This window comes from Ursus arctos, unplaced genomic scaffold, assembly GCF_023065955.2.
Source record: "Ursus arctos isolate Adak ecotype North America unplaced genomic scaffold, UrsArc2.0 scaffold_25, whole genome shotgun sequence".
In the NCBI taxonomy this organism is placed as follows: Eukaryota; Metazoa; Chordata; class Mammalia; order Carnivora; family Ursidae; genus Ursus; species Ursus arctos.
This window is the reverse complement of record NW_026622930.1, coordinates 27,102,076-27,121,584: the sequence shown is the minus strand read 5'-3', so window position 1 is coordinate 27,121,584 and position 19,509 is coordinate 27,102,076. Positions and strand designations below refer to the sequence as shown.

At 38.0% G+C, this 19,509-nt stretch overlaps 1 protein-coding gene across 1 annotated transcript in view; it reads left to right on the top strand.

Annotated features, from left to right (window-relative positions):
• DNAL1 (dynein axonemal light chain 1) overlaps positions 1-18,513 on the top strand; it is a 39,199-nt gene extending 20,686 nt beyond the window's left edge. Inside the window, exons 6-8 of the mRNA XM_026519544.4 lie at positions 7,559-7,685; positions 8,956-9,096; positions 13,477-18,513. Of these exons, the coding sequence (XP_026375329.1) occupies positions 7,559-7,685; positions 8,956-9,096; positions 13,477-13,517 (309 nt within the window). The 3' untranslated portion in view covers positions 13,518-18,513. The remainder of the gene's footprint in view (positions 1-7,558; positions 7,686-8,955; positions 9,097-13,476) is intronic.
• The last annotated feature ends 996 nt before the right edge of the window (positions 18,514-19,509 follow it).

Below are 19,509 nucleotides of genomic sequence, written 5' to 3'. Positions count from 1 at the left end.
TGGGTAGCGCAGTCGTTAAAGCGTCTGCCTTTGGCTCAGGGCGTGATCCTGGCGATCTGGGATCGAGTCCCACATCAGGCTCCTCCGCTATGAGCCTGCTTCTTCCTCTCCCACTCCCCCTGCTGTGTTCCCTCTCTCGCTGGCTGTCTCTCTGTCACATAAATAAATAAAATCTTTAAAAAAATAAAATAAAATTTTTAAAAGTTTTTGACAGTGTATTTTATTTGTATATTTATTGGCCATTTGAATTTCCTTGCAAAGAAGTTGAAACAATATTGTAAATGTAGGCAATTTCAGGAATGATAAAGCCAATGTCTTTTTCTTGTATCTGTTCCCAAAAAGACAATAATTGTTTAATTTAATTTTATTTTAGATTTTATTTATTTATTTGAGAGAGAGCAAGCAAGCTAGCATGAGCATGGGGGAGGGGAAGCAGGAAAGGGAGAAGCAGGCTTCCTTCCCACTGAGCAGAGAGCCCAACGTGGGGCTCCATCCCAGAACCCTGGGATCATGACCTGAGCTGAAGGCAGGTGCTTATCGAATGAGCCACCTAGGCACCCCAACAATAATTTTTTTAAAAGTGCTTACTGTTAGGGGCGCCTAGGTGGCTCAGTCGTTAAGCGTCTGCCTTTGGCTCAGGGCGTGATCCCAGCAGTCTGGGATCGATCCCCACATCAGGCTCCTCAGCTGGGAGCCTGCATCTTCCTCTCCCACTCCCCCTCCTTGTGTTCCCTCTCTCACTGGCTGTCTCTATCTCTGTCAAATAAATAAATAAAATCTAAAAAAAAAATAAATGTTTACTGTTAAATAATTTATAAACGTTCTGAAATTTTTTATGACTCTGACCTTTTCCCCTCACCATCCCCCTCCCCCAATAAGTCTGGCTTGTGCTTCATAAGAACCAGTGGGGTTGAATCTGCAATGCTTCTCAGCAATAACCTCGCCAAACCAGACAGGCTGAAATGGCCATCCCCTCATTGCAGAGGCAACTCTAATACCTGAACAGGTGTCAGTGTTCAGAGTTGTAATTTTGGAATTATCTTGAACTATGTTTACTTACCCACATGAAGTGTTACTAATAAACTTATAAAATACTTGGAAATTCTTAGAGATTACATGCTGGAGTTAAATAAAGGAAGTTTTCTCCCTCAAAATAATAACCAGTAGATGAATTGTGTGCTTGCTAGTTGGATATGATAAGTGAGATCCTTAAAGATCTGTAAAATGAAATTGTTTTTGATGTTCTAAATGACTGATAAATTTAAAGATATTTTGTCTTCTCTCCGTTCTTCTGGGCCTTAGATGGTAAAAATGTCAAGTATAGAGACATTATTCATAACGGGTACAATGCTAATTTGTAGTACAAAAGTTCAGAATTAATTATACTTCAGGCTAAACATTACTTTGAACTATCTGTAAAGGAAGAGTTTGCAAGTAAACATGCTCCAAAATTTTGGGGATCAGTACGACGGATACTTGATGTTCCCCCAGGTATTTACAGAGCACCAGATTCTCAAGTATTGCTGTAGTATATTTCTCCCATAAAATATAATCTATACCTAGAAACCACAAAGAAATTATACATATAGGATTAAAGGCACGTATTACATGGAGCACTGGGTGTTATACGCAAACAGTGACTCATGGAACACTACATCAAAAACTAATGATGGACTGTATGGTGACTAACATAACTTAATAACAATTTAAAAAAAAATAAAGGCATGTATAGAGATATTATCTAGCTGAACCATCACTTGCTTAGATCTGTTCCCTTTCTATAGACTTCTCTCAATACCAACCAGCAGTTTTTTTCCCCAGGGTGTGTGTGTGTGTACACGTACATGTACGTGTGTATACCATGTATACACCATTTTACCAGTCCAGAAGCTTTACTACTTATGCATAGACAAAAGAAAGATAAATTGCATAGGGCTATCGATGCTGGGCTTCAGGTAGGTTCACATACTAACTGATTTATTCACCTAGACACACCAGCCTCAAAGCATGACTTAGAATAGCTGCCTTGGTAAGTTACAAATGACTAATATGTAAAACCTGGAATGTTTAATTGAAGGAAAGGAGTCTATTTAAAAGTACTTAGGAAAACTAACAAGGTACATCACAAGGCCATTTGTATATACGATCTGGTCTCTGCCTTCCTTTCAGATCTCATTCCATATTACTCTTCTTTCTAGTTGGTAATCTCCAGCCACCGGTCTTTCTCTTCCTTGAACACACCGAGTCTGTTCCCACCTGAAGACCTCTGTACTTGCTATTCCCTCTGCCTTCACAACTCTGTTCCTTTAGATTTCTACATTACTGGCCTTCACACTTCAGCGTAGATGTCACCTCCACAAAAGTGTCCCAGCCGCCATATATCTAAAGTAGCCCTCTAGGCATTAACTCTCACCACTTAACAATTTTCTGCATCTTATTATCTGAAATTTTCATTTGTTTGTTCTCTGTCTCTCTGTCATGTCACACACACACACACACACACACACACACACACACACACGAATCCTAATGAGTACCTTAGTTTTGTTCATCAGCATCTGTATTAGTGCTTGATATGTGTAGTAGGCACTCTGTCAATATTTACATGCAGTTTTCAGATTTTATTTTTAAGTAATCTCTACATCCAACATGGGGCTCGAACTCACAACCCCGAGATCAAGAGCCATATATTCCTCCATCTGAGACAGCTAGGGACCCGAATTTTCAGAATTATTAAATGTATTTTCTCTTAGTTTATCCCTTGTCTTTATACTTTATTTGTAGTTGTCAAATGGAATTTTAAATTTTGTCAAATTTATTTGTCAAACTTTATGACTTTTGTGTTTTGTATCTTAATAGAAGGTCTTTACTTCTATATTATAAAAATAGTCTTGTATTTTCTTCTGGTACTTCTATAGTTTTTTTAAGTATAAATTTTTAAAGTTTATATCTTTAATCCATCTGGAGTTTATTTTTATATGTTGCATGAGGCAGGTATCAAACCTATTTTTTTTTCCTTCAAATGGTTAACCATATATTGAAAAATCTCCTTTTCCCACTGTAAATGCCACCTACTAAACTCTGTATGCATGGGTGGGTTCCTGGATGGCCAAGTTTCTTTCTGTTTGTTGTTTTACTTGTGTTTTCCAGCTCCAATATCATGGTGCTTGCATTTTCTTTAGCTTTATAATATGTTTTGATATCTATTTGGATTAGTCCTCTTTCTTTGTTCAAAATGTTTGTTGGCTTTTCTTAGACATTTACTCTTCAAGAGAAACTCGAAAATCTGTTTACCAAGTTCACAAAAATAAATTCCCATTGGAAGTCTTAGAATTACATTGAACTTATAGATTGATTTGGAGAAACTTGATATCTTTATAATATTGAGACTTCCCTTACAGGCAGATGTATTCAGATTTTTTGTGTCTTTCAGTAGAATTTTAGTTTTAATCCCTGTTAGGCCTGTATACTTCTTACAAAAATGTATTCCTAGGTAATTTTTAGCTTTTGTTGCTATGATGAATGATATAATTTCTCTCTAATTACTTCCTGTTTATAATATAAAAACTTTGTTTTTGTATATTTGTAATCAATTGCCTACAAATAGTTCTTAACTGTTTATGAATCAGATCTTCCTAAAGACTTCTAAGCAACATTATGTTATCTGAATTCATTACTTTATATAAAAAGTGAACAATAATAACAATAACCATCATTTTATGTGGTCCAAAATGGAGGTTTTACAGCACTTCATTAAGCCCTTCCCATTCCTATAGTTTCCAACGTAATACTATTTACAGAACACTTTTTTTTTTTTGCTTTCAATACTCATAATGGTTTGTTGACCTCAAAGAGTCATAAACTTCACTTATTTATTTTTTAATCGTAAACTTCAATAGCTGAAAGGGATCTTAGAGCACTTCTTGTCCAACCTCCTCATTTTTTTCCCTTTTTCAAAATTGTGGCAAAATACACATAACATAAAATTTACCATGGTAACCATTTTTAAGTGTACAGTTCAATGGTATTAGGTATATTTGTATTATTGTGGAACTATCAATGCTATCCATCTCCAGAACTCTCTTCAGCTGGTAAAACTGCACCTCTGTACCCCTTGAACAATAACTTCCTTGTCTTCTCCCCTCAGCTCTAAAACCCCCACTCTACTTTCTATCTCTATGAATGTGACTACTATACGTACCTCTTGTAAGTGGAATCATACAGTATTTGTCTTCATGTGATTGGCTTATTTCGCTTAGCGTAATGTCCTCAAGGTTCATTTATGTTGTAGCATATATCAGAATTTCTTTCCATTTTAAGGACAGATAATATTCTATTGTATGTATATACCATATTTTGTTTTGTTTATCCATTCACCCGTTGATGGACCCTTGGGTTGTTTCCACCCTTTAACTATTGTAAATAATGCTTCTGTGAACATGGGTATCCAAAAATCTCTTCAAAACTCTGCTTCCAGTTCTTTCGGGTGTATGCTCAGAAGCAGAAATAGCAGAACGCCTGGGTGGCTCAGTTCGTTAAACAGCTGCCTTCAGCTCAGGTCATGATCCCAGGGTTCTGGGGTCGAGTCCCGCATTGGGTTCCTTCCTTAGTGGGAGCCTGCTTCTCCCTCTGCCTGCCACTCCCCCTGCTTGTGCGTGCTCTCTCTGTCAAATAAATAAATAAAATCTTTTAAAAAAAAAAAAAAGAAGTGGGAATCCTGGATCATATATTTTTAATTTTTGGAGGAATCACCAAACTGTTTTTTGTAGTAGCTGTACCATTCCCACCACTAGTGCACAAGGGTTCCAGTTTCTTCATATACTTGTCAACACTTGTTATTTTCCATTTACTTGATAGTAGCCATCCTAATGAGTGTGAAATGTTATCTCAATATGCCAACCTCATTTTACAGAGTAAGAAACTAGGAGGAGGAATGATTTGTTCACATGCAGAAACAGACCAGTTTGCTAAATACCTGTTTACTCCATGTTCAGTTCTCCAAAGAGCCAGTGTATTTAACGACAGATTTCATTGAACTGATTTACACAAACTTAGCCAGGTTTTACTGGCTGATAGTTACCAGATTGCTTCACCAAAATCCTATCATTATTACCTACTTACAAATATATAGAAAACTGTGTTGCTTGGAATGGTTTCAACACCTTTAAAATTTTTCTGTAAAGTTTTATTTAGTCTTAACATACAGCTGTTTCATCTCAGCTATTGTTTTTGTCAGTCCATCTTTGTAGAATATTAGTTTCATAATTTAGACACTAATCACTTCTCAAATGATTAGAACACATAAAAATAGTAATCTAATTGAGCTGGTTAGCAAATCCTTACATTTACATAAGTACAATAAACAGTGGAATAGATTGAAAATGTATTGAAAAAACTATGTTCTGGGCATCCAAAATCTATACATTTGCAAGTCAGTATACATACATAAGAAATTCTCATTCCACAAAGTCATATTGCCAAGGAAAGAAAAGTCCCCAATCGCACTGCAATTTGGCAATGGCAAAACAGCTACATCCAAATGGCTGAAAACTAAACTAAAACTAAATGAGTACTTGAATGAATAAAACATCACAGACATCTTCAAAAGTTATCCTATCTAAAGGAATTTCTTTTTTTTTAAATATTTTATTTATTTATTCGACCGAGATAGAGACAGCCAGCGAGAGAGGGAACACAAGCAGGGGGAGTGGGAGAGGAAGAAGCAGGCTCCCAGGGAGGAGCCTGATGTGGGGCTCGATCCCATAACGCCAGGATCACGCCCTGAGCCGAAGGCAGACGCTTAACCGCTGTGCCACCCAGGCGCCCCTATCTAAAGGAATTTCTATCCTGTCTTATCCTATCTAAAACAAATTGCTATAATTTATAAGTAGTTAAACAGTTTTTCAGTAAATCAGTGAAAGAGTAAATTCAGCAAATTGGCTCTTGGGCGAATTGACCAACTTGCCTATGCGAAATTGACCGAGAGTCCTCTCCTGCACATGTAAAACAAAGCTAAGCCGCAGAACCCAGAATTGAGCCTAAGTCTTCTAATCCATATTTAGTCAGTATTTTTCCTGCCACCTCACACTTTCTAAATTGGAGACATGAGTTGAATGGAGATGCAGTGAGATGAAATGTATGCAATACAGTTCAAATTATTTGAAGACTGATTCCCCTCTTCTGAAAGATAGGATACATTAATTAGGTCCTTTGGGAGAAGATATCAGAATACTACTAGGTGAGGGGGTTTGGTTAAATCACAAAGTTCTGATATATGTGTGCCAGGATAGACTGATTTAAAAGGTTTTTTGTTTTTGTTTTTTTTACTTTGAAATTGTTGTTTCTTCTACCCAGAAAGTTGAAACTATGATAAATTTTGGGAGTTGGGGTGACACACAGACTACTTCAGGCCACTCCCTTCTCGGCTTCCCCCTGGTTCCACCAGAATGGAAAATGCACTAAGGATCTTTATCCAGGGTACACTTATTTTCCCTGCAGTCTTTGGAGGGAAAGTTACCAGGACATAGACCTAGCCCCACATTCTAGAGGTTACCATGTGGATGTAGGTAAATTCTTTTGGGATAAGAGGGAATTGAGCATGTAATTGGTCCTGCCTAACACTTTTTTTTTTACGGGGGGACAGGCAGGAGGGTAGGGAGAGAGAGAATCCCAAGCTGGCTTCCTGCCCAGCGCGGAACCTGATGCGTGACTTGATCTCACAACCCTGAGATCATCACCTGAGCCGAAATCAAGAGTCAGGCGCTTAACTGACTCAGTCACCCAGGTGCCCCTCATTTCTTTTTTATGAAGAGAAATAATCATTACATTTTGTCTTATGTCTATAAAAGAAGGAAGAGTCTTTTTACCACCATTGATTATATGTAGCATTTAAGAGCCATTATAATCTTTATACCATAGTGGAAAGACTATGGGTTTTAAACTGAATTTTATACATTAAAAAAACAAGAGGATGGATAGATAGTGGATGGATAGATGGACAGATATGCGATAGGAAAAGAATAGGAAAATGTTAATGGTAGAATCTGGGTAGTAGATACATAGGTATTTGTTATAAGATTCTTTCAACTTTTTGTGTTTGAAAGTTTCCATAGTAAATATTGAAACAAAAACCCTGAAATTTAGACCTACCTTTATTATTTGATAGCATTGTGATCTTAGAAAATACCTTTAATCTTTCTATAATAGAAATCAAATAACCTGCTTTGCCTATCTTAAATGTTATAAGGATCAAATCATATAATGTACAGGGAAATAATTTGAAATCTGTGCAATTCAATAGAGGTGATAAAATAGGGCTATTATTTCCCCTTTTGGTGATTTCAGGAGCTATTTTTAGTTCAAATCAGTTTGAAGAGAGGAAGAAAATGTTGTACTTACCTTTTTAATGAGAAAAACTCCCACATAGCCTTCAGCCCTCCTGCCAGTGGACAGGTGGGTTTCAGTTCTCTCTGAAGGCCATCGTCTTTATGTTTATAAGAAAGGGGACAGAGGAAAAGTTTAAAAATAAGCTTGTAAACCAAATTGCTTTCTTTTTCAGGAAGCAGTAGGGGACACATTAGAAGAACTGTGGATCTCCTACAATTTTATTGAGAAGTTGAAAGGGATCCATGTAATGAAGAAATTGAAGATTCTCTACATGTCTAATAACCTAGTGAAAGACTGGGGTAAGCTGAAGCTGGCTCTTTGCTAACCTTCTACCTCCAGTTTAGAGAAAATAGCCCAACAGAGAACAAGATGCAAAACGGGGACATTCTTCCTAAGCACACAGGGAAATAGCTGTAGGAGTTCCTGTCTTTCAGCTGAATGCTTGAAATTTACATTTAAATATTTACTTAAAATAATTATAATTGAATAGATCCTGATCCTATTCATCATGGAAAAATTAAATTATTGTTCAGAGGCTGAATGGAATCAGTTTAAGTTTAATAATTCTTGGGTGGAAGATGTATTTGCTGTCTGTATGACTTCGTTTTTTTATAGTACATTATTCATTCAGCATTTACTAAAGCCCTATTAAGTGTCATGAACTGCGCCAGGCTCTTGAGATATATAGTTGAATAGGATACTGTCCCTATCTTCAAGGAATTCACAACTTAGTGGAAAAAAGAGTAGTTTATAAAATAATAATTATTAAACTGTGTAATGAGTTCTTCCATAGGTATGTGAATGTGTTGATTTGAGAAATCAAAGATGAGGGACGCCTGGACGGCTTGGTCAGTTAAGTGTCGGATTCTTGGTTTCAGCTCAGGTCATGAGCTCAGGGTTGTGAGATCTAGCCCTGCAGGCTCTGTGCTCAGTGCGGAGTCTGTTTAAGACTGTCTCCCTCTCCCTCTGCCCCTGCACCCCTCTCTCTCTCTCAAATAAATCTTTTTTTTTTTTTTTTTAAAAAGAAGAATTCAAAGATGGGTGCCTGGGTGGCTCAGTCGATTAAGCTTCCGACTCTTGATTTCAGCTTAGGTCTTGATCTCAGCGTCATGGGATTGAGCCCCACATCAGGCTCCACGTTCCGTGGAGAGTCTGCTTGAGATTCTGTGTCTCCCTCTCCCTCTGTCCCCCACCCCACGCTCACTTGCTCTCTCTTTCTCTCAAATAAATAAATAAATAGATGAGGGAATGGGTAGAGACAAAAGCTGGACGTATCCCTGGAGAGCGATACATTGGTCTTTGTGATTCTGAACTTCATCCCCTTTTCTCAGTCCATCCTTAGGGAGCATAAAGGTAGGAGAGATAGGTCTTCTTTTTTCTTCCCTTTCCGTAATGTCTTCAGAGAATGACGTCATATGGTATAATTTCCCTTACTTACTTCAAAATCTTAATCAATAAATTGTTCTGAATAGTCACAGACTGAGGGCTAGTGATACTGGAGTTCAACCCCAAAAATCATAACAGGAGAGCTTGCCGTTTTAATATGGGATGTATTCTTTGTACTTGTAGCTGAATTTGTGAAGCTGGCAGAATTGCCGTGCCTGGAAGACCTGGTGTTTGTAGGCAATCCCTTGGAAGAGAAGCATTCTGCTGATGGGAACTGGATTGAAGAGGCGACCAAGAGAGTTCCCAAACTGAAAAAGCTGGATGGTGAGTGACTCTGGGCCAGCTTGGGGCAATGCTTTCTAGGCATAAGGATTGAATTTGTGACATGGAATCATGAAAAGGAGCAAAACTAAAAAAGAAATGGTTGTCTCTCATCTCCAAAGCCCTTTCTTTCCATAGGAAATTTTATAGTCTGGGTTTGAGCCAGGATGAGATGAAAACCTCCTAGGATGCTTAGACTGGTATAAGATCATCCCTAAACCAGAAACTTTTAAGAAAGCTGGGCTTGGGGCGCCTGGGTAGCGCAGTCGTTAAAGCGTCTGCCTTCGGCTCAGGGCGTGATCCCGGCGTTCCGGGATCGAGTCCCACATCGGGCTCCTCTGCTGGGAGCCTGCTTCTTCCTCTCCCACTCCCCCTGCTGTGTTCCCTCTCTCGCTGGCTGTCTCTCTGTCACATAAATAAATAAAAAAATCTTTAAAAAAAAAAAAAAAAAAAAGAAAGCTGGGCTTGTTCTCATGTCACAAAGCTATTATTTTGCAGAATAACTAAACATACATGATAAGCAGTCGTTTTTTCACAACTGGATCAAAATTGTAGTTTTCTCTCTACCCTCACCCTCTAATTTTAGTTAACCAATATTAAAGATAGGTGTCAATGTCAATAGATATTCCTCACTGACTGGGTTCAAGTTCCAGGTCTACCACTTAATAGCTTTTTCGTCATTGTGCAGTTAATTAATTTCACCAGAACTTGCTCTTTTGTAATCTAAAAACTGGACATGATAGAAGTCCCAGATAAAAACTGGACATGATAGAAGTCCCAGACTTCTCTGGATCTTACCTCCTCCTAGGAAGCCAGGCCAGGACCCCAACCGTTCCAGAACCCACAGACTCCTCTCTTTTCTGCCAGCCCAGGGAAATAACCTTTCTAATCGGAAGAGAATCACTATCCCCCTCCTTTTCCACATCATTCTGCATCTTCTCACAAACTGTCTTCCAGTGATCTTAGGCTTTTCAAAGACAAAAGCCAATTAAGTCTGACGGTCTTTCTCTCCTTTCCACATTGCCCCAGAAGCAGTGATCCAGGGCCGAGGAGGCTACCTGATTGAATGGAGGGAAAGGAAAATATTTAGAAGAAAAACTAAGTAACATCCAGCTACGCCATCATCATCCCGTGTACAAATACATGTTCGCCCTCGTGTCTTCAGCACCACACTCATACTGATAGTCACATCCAAAACAGAAGGACCTGGTTGTCTATGGTGGAGGCTTCCTCGTCCCTCAGCCCTTCTCTTCTCTCTTCACCATCCCTGCTGCCTTGTCATTCTATCCTTCCAATATCTTTATCTCCCCATCGCGCCCTTACTACCTCTTTCAGAGCCTCAGTACACATCCCTTTATCCACCCCACCTTACTGAAGTGGTTGTTCTTAAATGGGGCTGCACCCCTATGAAGATACTGGATATTTTGGAATCTCTGGGGAGAGAGTGAACAGGTCTCTATAGCTTGAAAAAGTTTCACAGGTGATTGCAGTATGCCTCCCTGGGAGATATTTGCTCATCTGTCCTCCAATTGAGAATTACTGATGTGAAAAGCTCTTCACTCTCTGTTTTCCTACACCAGAACATATTAACAGCTTGATTGAAGTTTAACTGACACACAGTTAACTGCACATATCTAAAGTGTATAATTTGGTATGTTTTGATATACACCTCTGAGACCATCGCCACAATTAAGATAGTGAATATATGATGGCGACTATAGTTAACAATACTGTCTTACAGCTACTTGAAAGTTGCTTAGAGAGTGGATCTTAAAAGTTTTCAACACACACACACACACACACACACACACAGAAGTAACTATTAAAGTGATGAATGCATTAACTAACATTGTGGTAATCATTCCATAAAATATATGTATATTAAATCATCATATTCATACCTTAAACTTACACAATGCTATCTCATATCTCAATAAAGCTGGGGGGGGGAGGTAATAAACATATGCATCACCCCCAAAAGTATCCTCGTGGCTCTTTGTAATCCCTCCCTCCTGGTCCTTGCCATCATCCCTCCCAGGGCAATCACTGATTGCTTTCTGTCTCTATAGATTAGTTTGAATTTTCTGAGTTTTCTGTCAATTGAATCATTCAGAATGTTCTTTTCTTTTTTACTGGATGCATACCTAGGGGTAAAATGACAGACAATAGATTATCTCTTGTGGAGAGGTACAGGAATAATTGGGAAGAGGCAGACAGGTTTCTAAGATACTGGTAATGTTCTGTTTCCTAAATTGGTAGTGGGTGTACAATCATTGGCTTTATTACTCCTTAAATTATTTATATTGTACTTATATGAATGACTATTTCACAATTAAAAAATAAAATAGAAAAAAGGGGGTAGGGACATTAGAGTCTTGGACTTTAGCTTTTTTATGTGCACCTTTGGATTCTAGAAACCATTTGTCGTCTTTGAGTTTTGTATACGGGGAGTAAAACCCTTCCCTAAACATGGAACAGAACCCCTCATGTAGACCCTGAGTAGAGCAAGCCACATTACAGCCTTTTGGACCAAGTATTGACCTCAAGCCACTCTGAACAGCCCCTAGGAGAACAAGCTCGGTCTCTCCTAGTACCAGAACAGAGACAGCTACAGCTGCTAACTTGCTTACTTTGCTCTTCTTCTGTTGCTTATAAGCAAAACGAGGGAATCTTAAAAAGCTAAAATGAAAAAGATAATGCCAAATATTAGTGGGATGTAGAGAACTAGAACTCTCAGACCTTGCCAGATGGTAATGTAACTTGGTATAACCACTTTGGAAAGCTGGCATTATCTGTAAAAGCTCTACATACATATCCATTATGACCCAGCACTTTTTCTCCTAGCTGTATACCCAAAAGAAATGGGTGTATATGTTTACCAAATGACGTGTGTGAGAATGTTCATAGCAGCACTGTTTTAGTAGCTATGAATTGAAAACAACCCAAACGCCCATCCACAAACAGTAGAATAAATCATGACATATTCATTCAGTGTAATATTAAACAGCACTGAGAATGAATGAACTACAAATTTCACGCAATATAGATGGATCGTGCAAACATAATGTTGAACAACAGAAGCCAGACCCAGAGTGTGTGTTATACCATCCCATTCATATCAGTTTCAAAAACAGGCAAAATAACCTATGGTGTTAGACATTAGGATAGAATGTACCTTTTGTGGGGGGTTAGTGACTGGAAGGGGGCCTGAGGAAGTTTTGGGGGTTCTAATGATGTTCCCTACCTAATCTGGTGCTGGTTACCAGATGTGTTCACTTTGTGTGTATTTATCGATCTGTACACTTACGTAATGTGTGTACTTTGTATGTTATGCTTCAGTAACACTCGCTCTCCCCCCGCGAAAAGATGCTGTGGGGAGTACGGAGAGATGAAACTCTGCTCACTGCCATAAAGAACATAAATATGCATTAAGGAAGGATCACAGGAGAAGAGGCACTGGAGTTGGTTCCTTATTAAGGGTGGGGTTTAGATGGAAGGAGCGTTGGTGGGGGAGACATTCCAAAATGGAGGAACTCTGTTGAACAAGGGTCCAGAGGTAAGAGTGTGCAAGGTGAGTTTGGGAGACTGTGAGTTGATCGGTTTAGCTGGTGCAGAAGGCTGAGGAGTTAAGACAGAACAGTGGACTGGGGTCAAATTGTGGGCAGACTTCAAATGCCAGTGCTCAGAAATGGGTGGCCCTTGGCCCGCTGACAGCCTGCATATGTGTTTTGTTTTTTGTGTTTTGGTTCTTTTTATTTTTTTCCAAATTTGTCCCTATTGTTTAATATTTGGGAGAGTAATATAAAAATCCAGATTTCTGGCAACATTGGGATTGCATATCTTATTGTGAAAAATGAAGAATATTTCTTTGTGTTTAACATACAGTTTTTACGGTGTATAGGGCTTTATTTTTCTGCCTGGTACCTGTAGGCATTTTATTTGCAACTCTGCATTTGGGGAGCCCGATATTCATAAGTACTTATATTAATCCATTTGAGAATTTCCCTGAGAGGCTTTTTGGATCATTTGAAATTAAAGAGATTATTTTATGAGATTATTTTTATTATAGCACACTTCCTAGCATCTCATAGCTTCTCAGGTTAACAGGAAAATATTTTCATTTAGAGGGACGCCTGAGTGGCTCAGTCGATTGAGCGTCTGCCTTCAGCTCAGGTCATGATCCCGGGGTCCTGGGATCGAGTCCCTCATTGGGCTCCTTGTTATGCGGGGAGTCTGCTTCTCCCTCAGCCTGCCACTCCATCTGCTTGTGCTCTCTCTCTCTCTGACAAATAAAGAAATAAAATCTTTAAAAGTATATTTTTTCATTTAGAATTTTAACAGTCTGTTAAGAATGACCAGAAATAATTTTCTTTTTCATTTTAGGTACCCCAGTAATTAAAGAGGATGAGGAAGAAGATAACTAACACTACGTTTTCTGCTTTGTGTTAACTTATTTAAATGTCATAAGAACAATAGATAAGTTTTGTATAATTGTCTATTTTAAAGATTCTGTGTGGGGCAAAAGGTTCTTAAGATAAGACAGATCTCTGATTCCTATCTTTTTTTAAACCTATTGAGTGTTTCTCCCCCCAAACGGTAACACCAACTTCATACATTCTAGTACTTTTTTTAGAAACTCAAATTTTAAATTTTTTGTCTCCAGTTCCAGTTATGTACTACGTGGCCCCATCTACGGAAACTTTTATAGACCAGTCATTTTTAACAACAAAGAACAACAAATACGGTTCTTTATTCAGTTTGTTTAGGGTTTTTTTTTTTTTTCAGACCAGGCATTTAAATATATATACTTAACTTTTGAATCTGTAGACCATCTTTCCTGAAGGTCTGTGTCCTTATGACTCAGAAGCACAAATGTGTCATGCCTTTGGTTCAGAAGGCAGCACGGTGACAGGAAGAGTTCCTCTTAGAAGAAATACAGAGCAGTCCTAGAATCAAGAGTCCCAAAGTCCAATTGGAAAAGCTATGGTGAAAAAAGGAAAAATTAATATCTTGGAGGCCTTATAGCCCATGTTATATATACTTACTTGTTTTTGCAAAAATGTGTGCATTGTCAGCTGCAATTTAGGTTGTGTTTGCACACCTGGCCACTTGAGTCACCATGCACAGTCAGTCACGTTGTGATCCGGGTCGGTGGTTACAATGCCTGTCACGATCATCCCTTGGAGCACTGCTGTGCATGTTCCTCGTGTGGACCTGATCTTAGGCACACTTTTTGTTATAGTCCCTTATATGTTATATAAGGAAATATATGTGAACAGTAGTTATATTTGAATTCCTAGCCTAAATGTTGGCCATTCATATATATCAAAATGTTCTTTAATGACTTTCTTCTGTTGACCCTCATGTTGGGAGAAGTGGTTGCTATAAATAAGAATATAGAACTTAAGAGACGGCATCTGATATCTTTCAATAGATTGAATTTAGAATCTCAAAATATATTTTTAGAATGTTTCTAAGTTAGACAGCTCTTAAAATGAATTATGTAAGTGATTGTGAAGGGGAAAGAGAAGAGATATTTCATTATGGGATCCCAGGCAAATGGCAATATTTTTGAGGATTGCCTTCTCTATGAAGCATGGTAGGTGACTTAACCTCAAAACTGCAAAGCAATAGTTGGATACAGAGCTTAGAATTTGTAAGGAAACAAAATCCTTTTGGAAAGTACGAGGTATAGTAGTCAGTAACCAGATGAAGTCCGTAGCAGGTCGTGACTGAATCACTGACAGATTACAGAAAAGAAGTCAGAGGCGCTCTGCCAAATTGTGCCTAAAGTCCCTCAACCAGAGACTGAGTCATTTCCCCATTTACTCATGTAAAATCAGTCGAAGAGGGGAGAGTCATTTTTTTGAAAAAGTGATTGCATAGTCCTGGGTTTCAGAAAACTTCAGCTATCATTTAAGTAGGAATTACATGATTTCTCTGAGTCACTCTGATCTAAAGGGACCACTGCTTTGACAATCAATTCTGAATACAAACATCAAGAGGAAAAATTAGTCCAACACTTTTTTAGCTTCCTTTTAGTTCTTCCTTATAATCTGATAGGAAGAAATCTTTCCTCCGGCTTATACATTCAAAGCCTTTGGGTATTTCTTGTGTGAACTGTAGACAATGAGTATTCCCCGTGGTGATGTTTAAGTCCCCCAAACTCGGAGGGAAGACCATCGCCTTCACTTGTAGTTTGCCCTTCATCCAGGTGGCAAGCTTCAAGCCATTTTACTATGTATGGATCTATTTTCAAAAGTTACTCTGAAAGTGAGTGTAATAGGGAGGGATGGCTTCATATTGAATCTGTAAAATGGCTTACGATGTTGGTGTGTGGTTTTCTGAATTCTATAATTTAGAAACTAATTTCCCTGGTTCTCCTTGTTTCTTAATGTCTTTTAGTCACTGATAGTTCTCAGAGAAATGTAAGGTGCTTTTCTGTGTCCATTTCACACAAAATTCATATTTAGTTTCACTCAACAAATATTTGAATGACTCCTATGCATCCTTGTCATGGGATTAAAGCCCGAATCCATACCATTAGAAAATGGAAGATAGGGTATATGAGTAAGTTCAGAACATTCTTCCAAAAAAAAAAAAAAAAAAAAAAAAAGCATTCACTCTGATTATTCCTTTAATCATCCTTTACTGTTGCAAATTTAGCTGATATTAAATGCCTTTGGTTTATGGATTAGATACTTGACCTACTTGGAATGGATTCTCTCTGTGCTCCTGGTTTAAAGCATTATGCCATTTTAGTGGGTTTTTTAAATTTAATTTAAATTTAAATTTCTTCTGTTCTCATAATGGTGGTTGAGCTCTAGAATCAGTTCAGTATTTTAATTTTTCACAGGTAACTTGATTTTAGTCTACAAAGGAATTCAACTTTTCTATGTTCCCTGAGTCTGAGCTTATGGGTGTATTACCTGGTCAGACCTTGAAAGGTTTTTGTGTTCTCTGTTCGTAGGATTTTGTTCCTTTAAACCTGAGTTTCTCGATCTTGGCGCTATTACCATGTTGGGTTGGGTGATGTTGTCCTGTGTACTGCAGGCTGTTTAGCACCATCTCTGGCTTCTACTCATTAGATGCCAGTGGAACCCCCTCTTGGTTGTGACATCCAAAAATGTCTTCAGACATTGCCATCTGTCCTCTCTGGCAGAGGGGTAGGAACAAATCCGTCCCTGGTTAAGAACCAGTGCTTTCTACTAACATTCCTTTTGTCCAGGGTGCATTTATTTTCACTCTGCAGTCCTATATGCCACCTGAGTTGTTGTATGAGAGAAGGTGATGTATTTAATAATCACGGATGGAAGGAAAATGGTCGTTGGTTTTGCTTTTTTGTAGCGGTCATTTTAATTTTCATATAACATTAGAAACTCAGGGCTGGAAGGTTCAACTCACATTTTTCAGCAGGGTCTCGACTTTTATTTCTTAGCATTCTTGCTTATCTTAGAACAGTGATTATTAACCTACCTCTCTCTTACTTAACAGAATTCAACTTTATGATAGATTTTTCCTTATCTCTAAAGTTGAACTTTTTGAGTGTGCTTTTTAGAAAATGGATCATTCTTTAAGTGTTCATTCTTTAAATGTTCATTCATTGTCCACGAATGCATAGAATTTTCCAGACTGTAGCAGTCATTAAATATGGAAAAATATTTTATAAAGTTTGGCAAAATTTGGTAATCATATATGAAAGTTAGCTGGTGTAGACACCAATTTGGAATGGGATCAGAGGAATGTCTGATCATAATCATTGGTCACTAACTTGGTATGGTTATAAGATACTTAAATGTGGTTCTTGTGAGGAAAAAGAAATTTTGACTTGAATAGATGCTGCTTCTTATACCTTTTACCAGTGGTCTGAAGCAGAGTAACAAGGAATAAAAAATGAATCTTAACTGTTGACTTATTCTCAGAATTGGTGATGTGTAAGTGGAATTGAAGATCGTTATCTCTCTGACCCAGAATCTTCCACCTGGGTTTTTCTTAGGACTAAATGGAAAAAGTGTAGGGTCTAGAAGGGTTGGATTTAATCATTACCTTTTAAAAATTGGTGTGTGTGGGGGGGTGTCAAAGTATTGATCATACGAGTAGTTAGTGTCTCTCTAACTACAGTCTGTCAGTTTGTGAAGACCTTACATTGTAAGTATTGGTAAAGAGAGAAAACTAACTGCTGAACTGAAAGTTATCCTTTAACTGAAATTAATTGCTTTGGCACACATTTTCTTTATTTAGGCTGCTTAATGTGTCTGTGAATAATTAAATATAAAACAAGATTCAGTGTAGCAGAGTTGGTGCTTCTGACACAGCTAACTTGACCGTATTTCTTTATCTTCACTCTAGCATGAGGTTTTGGTTTTTGTTTTTGTAAAACCATAAAATAGGTGCAATAAAAAAAAGGGGGTGTGTTAAGAAAAAATCACTGTACTTTTAGAAATCCCACATCTAAATCTCTATTCCTGCCTTTTTATAAACTAGTGACTACAAAGGAAGAAAACTGAAAGAAAAAAATGAAACTGAGTCTTACTTTTTTCTAAACTAAGAAAAATTTTCTCTTGCCACTTAGAGAAGTCATACCTGGATTCTAGTTAATTTCCCATATTGGGCAGGTAGAGGGGAACCAGCCAACCAAATTCTGATCTGGCAGATTTAACAAGGGGGTGGGGGAGAGTAAACTATTTTGCAGTAGATTTGCACTTTAAAATTATGAACTGGATGTTGGTGGAAAGTACTCCCAAAGGGCAGGTAGGTAAATACCTAACCTGCATGTGGGTATTGAAGAATCCAACTTCATCCTTGCTCGTTCTAAGCCCGCCTGTGCAGTAGTTGTCTGTTGACCTAATCGGAGTCAGGATTTCCCTGTTTCCCTCCCTTGGTGTCATCTTCCACATCTGCTACATTGACAGTCGTCCCTCTGGGGAACGTGTCAAGTAGAATTCTCTTCCTCAGAATAGAAACTTTGTGAGTTATCTTTCCCACATCTAGAGTTGAAAAATTAGATGTTGGTTAAATTAAGTTGTGGCTCATGTTACCAGGGTGGGAAGTTCTTTGCTTCTTTGATCTGCAGGGTACCTGCCTCTGAGGTGCTATTGCCTAGAGGGACCCGTCCCATCAAAAGACCGGTGAGTTGGTAGCTATAGAGAATATTCATATAGCTAGCTACTTCTCCCAGGGTGTCAGTCATGATAACGAGCATCATTCCAGAATCTTTGGCTTCTAAAACCAACTCCGTTCTGAAGAACATTTTAACATCTATTAATACTTTGGTAATAATCTTTTATATGCAGGAATTTTGTAGCATGACTTTATGACTAAACTTATTGTGTTAAATTATTTAGAAATGTTGAGTTTCTGAATGTTATTTTGTGAGACATGTTTTAAAATAGTAATAAATTGTGTTATTTTATAAAAAAATTAATTTGTATCTTTTTGGTTATATGACCATTAGTTTTAGCGAGTACAGAGCAACCACGTGAACTTCCGATGACAGTCAGTTCTGAAGAAATTTGGCCTTTGGATCAAACATTCCACACAGCTTGTGTGCATGTGTATGCGAGAGAGGGGGAGAGCGATTGACTCATTTCTTTATGCTTTTTTTTTTTTTTTCTCTGTAGTTACCACCAATGACAGTCTCCTCTCCCAGGTTTGTAAGTCTTCATAAGTTCTCTGGGCACCATTTCCATGATCAGTATCCTGGAAAGAGTGCTTCCCGGGACAGCAAGTTACTACTGCACTTGACCATTCCTAGTCCTCTCCTCCCTAGTAGTATACGAGGTTAAGGTTGGTTGACAGGACCCTGATGTGTGGTCTGGAATAACCTGACATTGGCCAGGCCCTTTGTGATACACAAGAAACAGGGAAGAGCCTAGTTACAGCCGTAACATTGCATATTGTCTCACCACGTATTCTGTGCTATGAGCCGAATATAATTTTGGTCTCAGAATGGTACTGTAGTGTACTTTCTACTTCTTTATTCCACAGTTCTTTGGTTATAAGGATGTTTCTTGCTGCTGTCCTCCTTTAAAAAGCAGATTTTAATTTCTGAGCCTATAAAGAGAAAACCTTAATGCAGATTAGAAACAGCTCATTATTTTTAGTTCATTATTTTCTAGAATAAAGGATGGATGTCCAGAATCCTGACATGTGTACCATATATATGTGTTGTATTAAATATATATGTATGTATATGTAGATATATAATTGTTATATATAATAAAAGAATCCTAAGTGATAACCCTCCTTTCTAAAATGCAGTCAGCTCTGCAGCTATAAAAAGGTATATCCCTATGTATAGACATAGAAGGATGCCTATAACATTGGGTGAAAAAAATGAAGAACTCATTATTTTTGTTATGAAGGTAGTATGTATGGGTGAGAATGTGTGTATATATGTGGTGGCCGGTTGGTGTG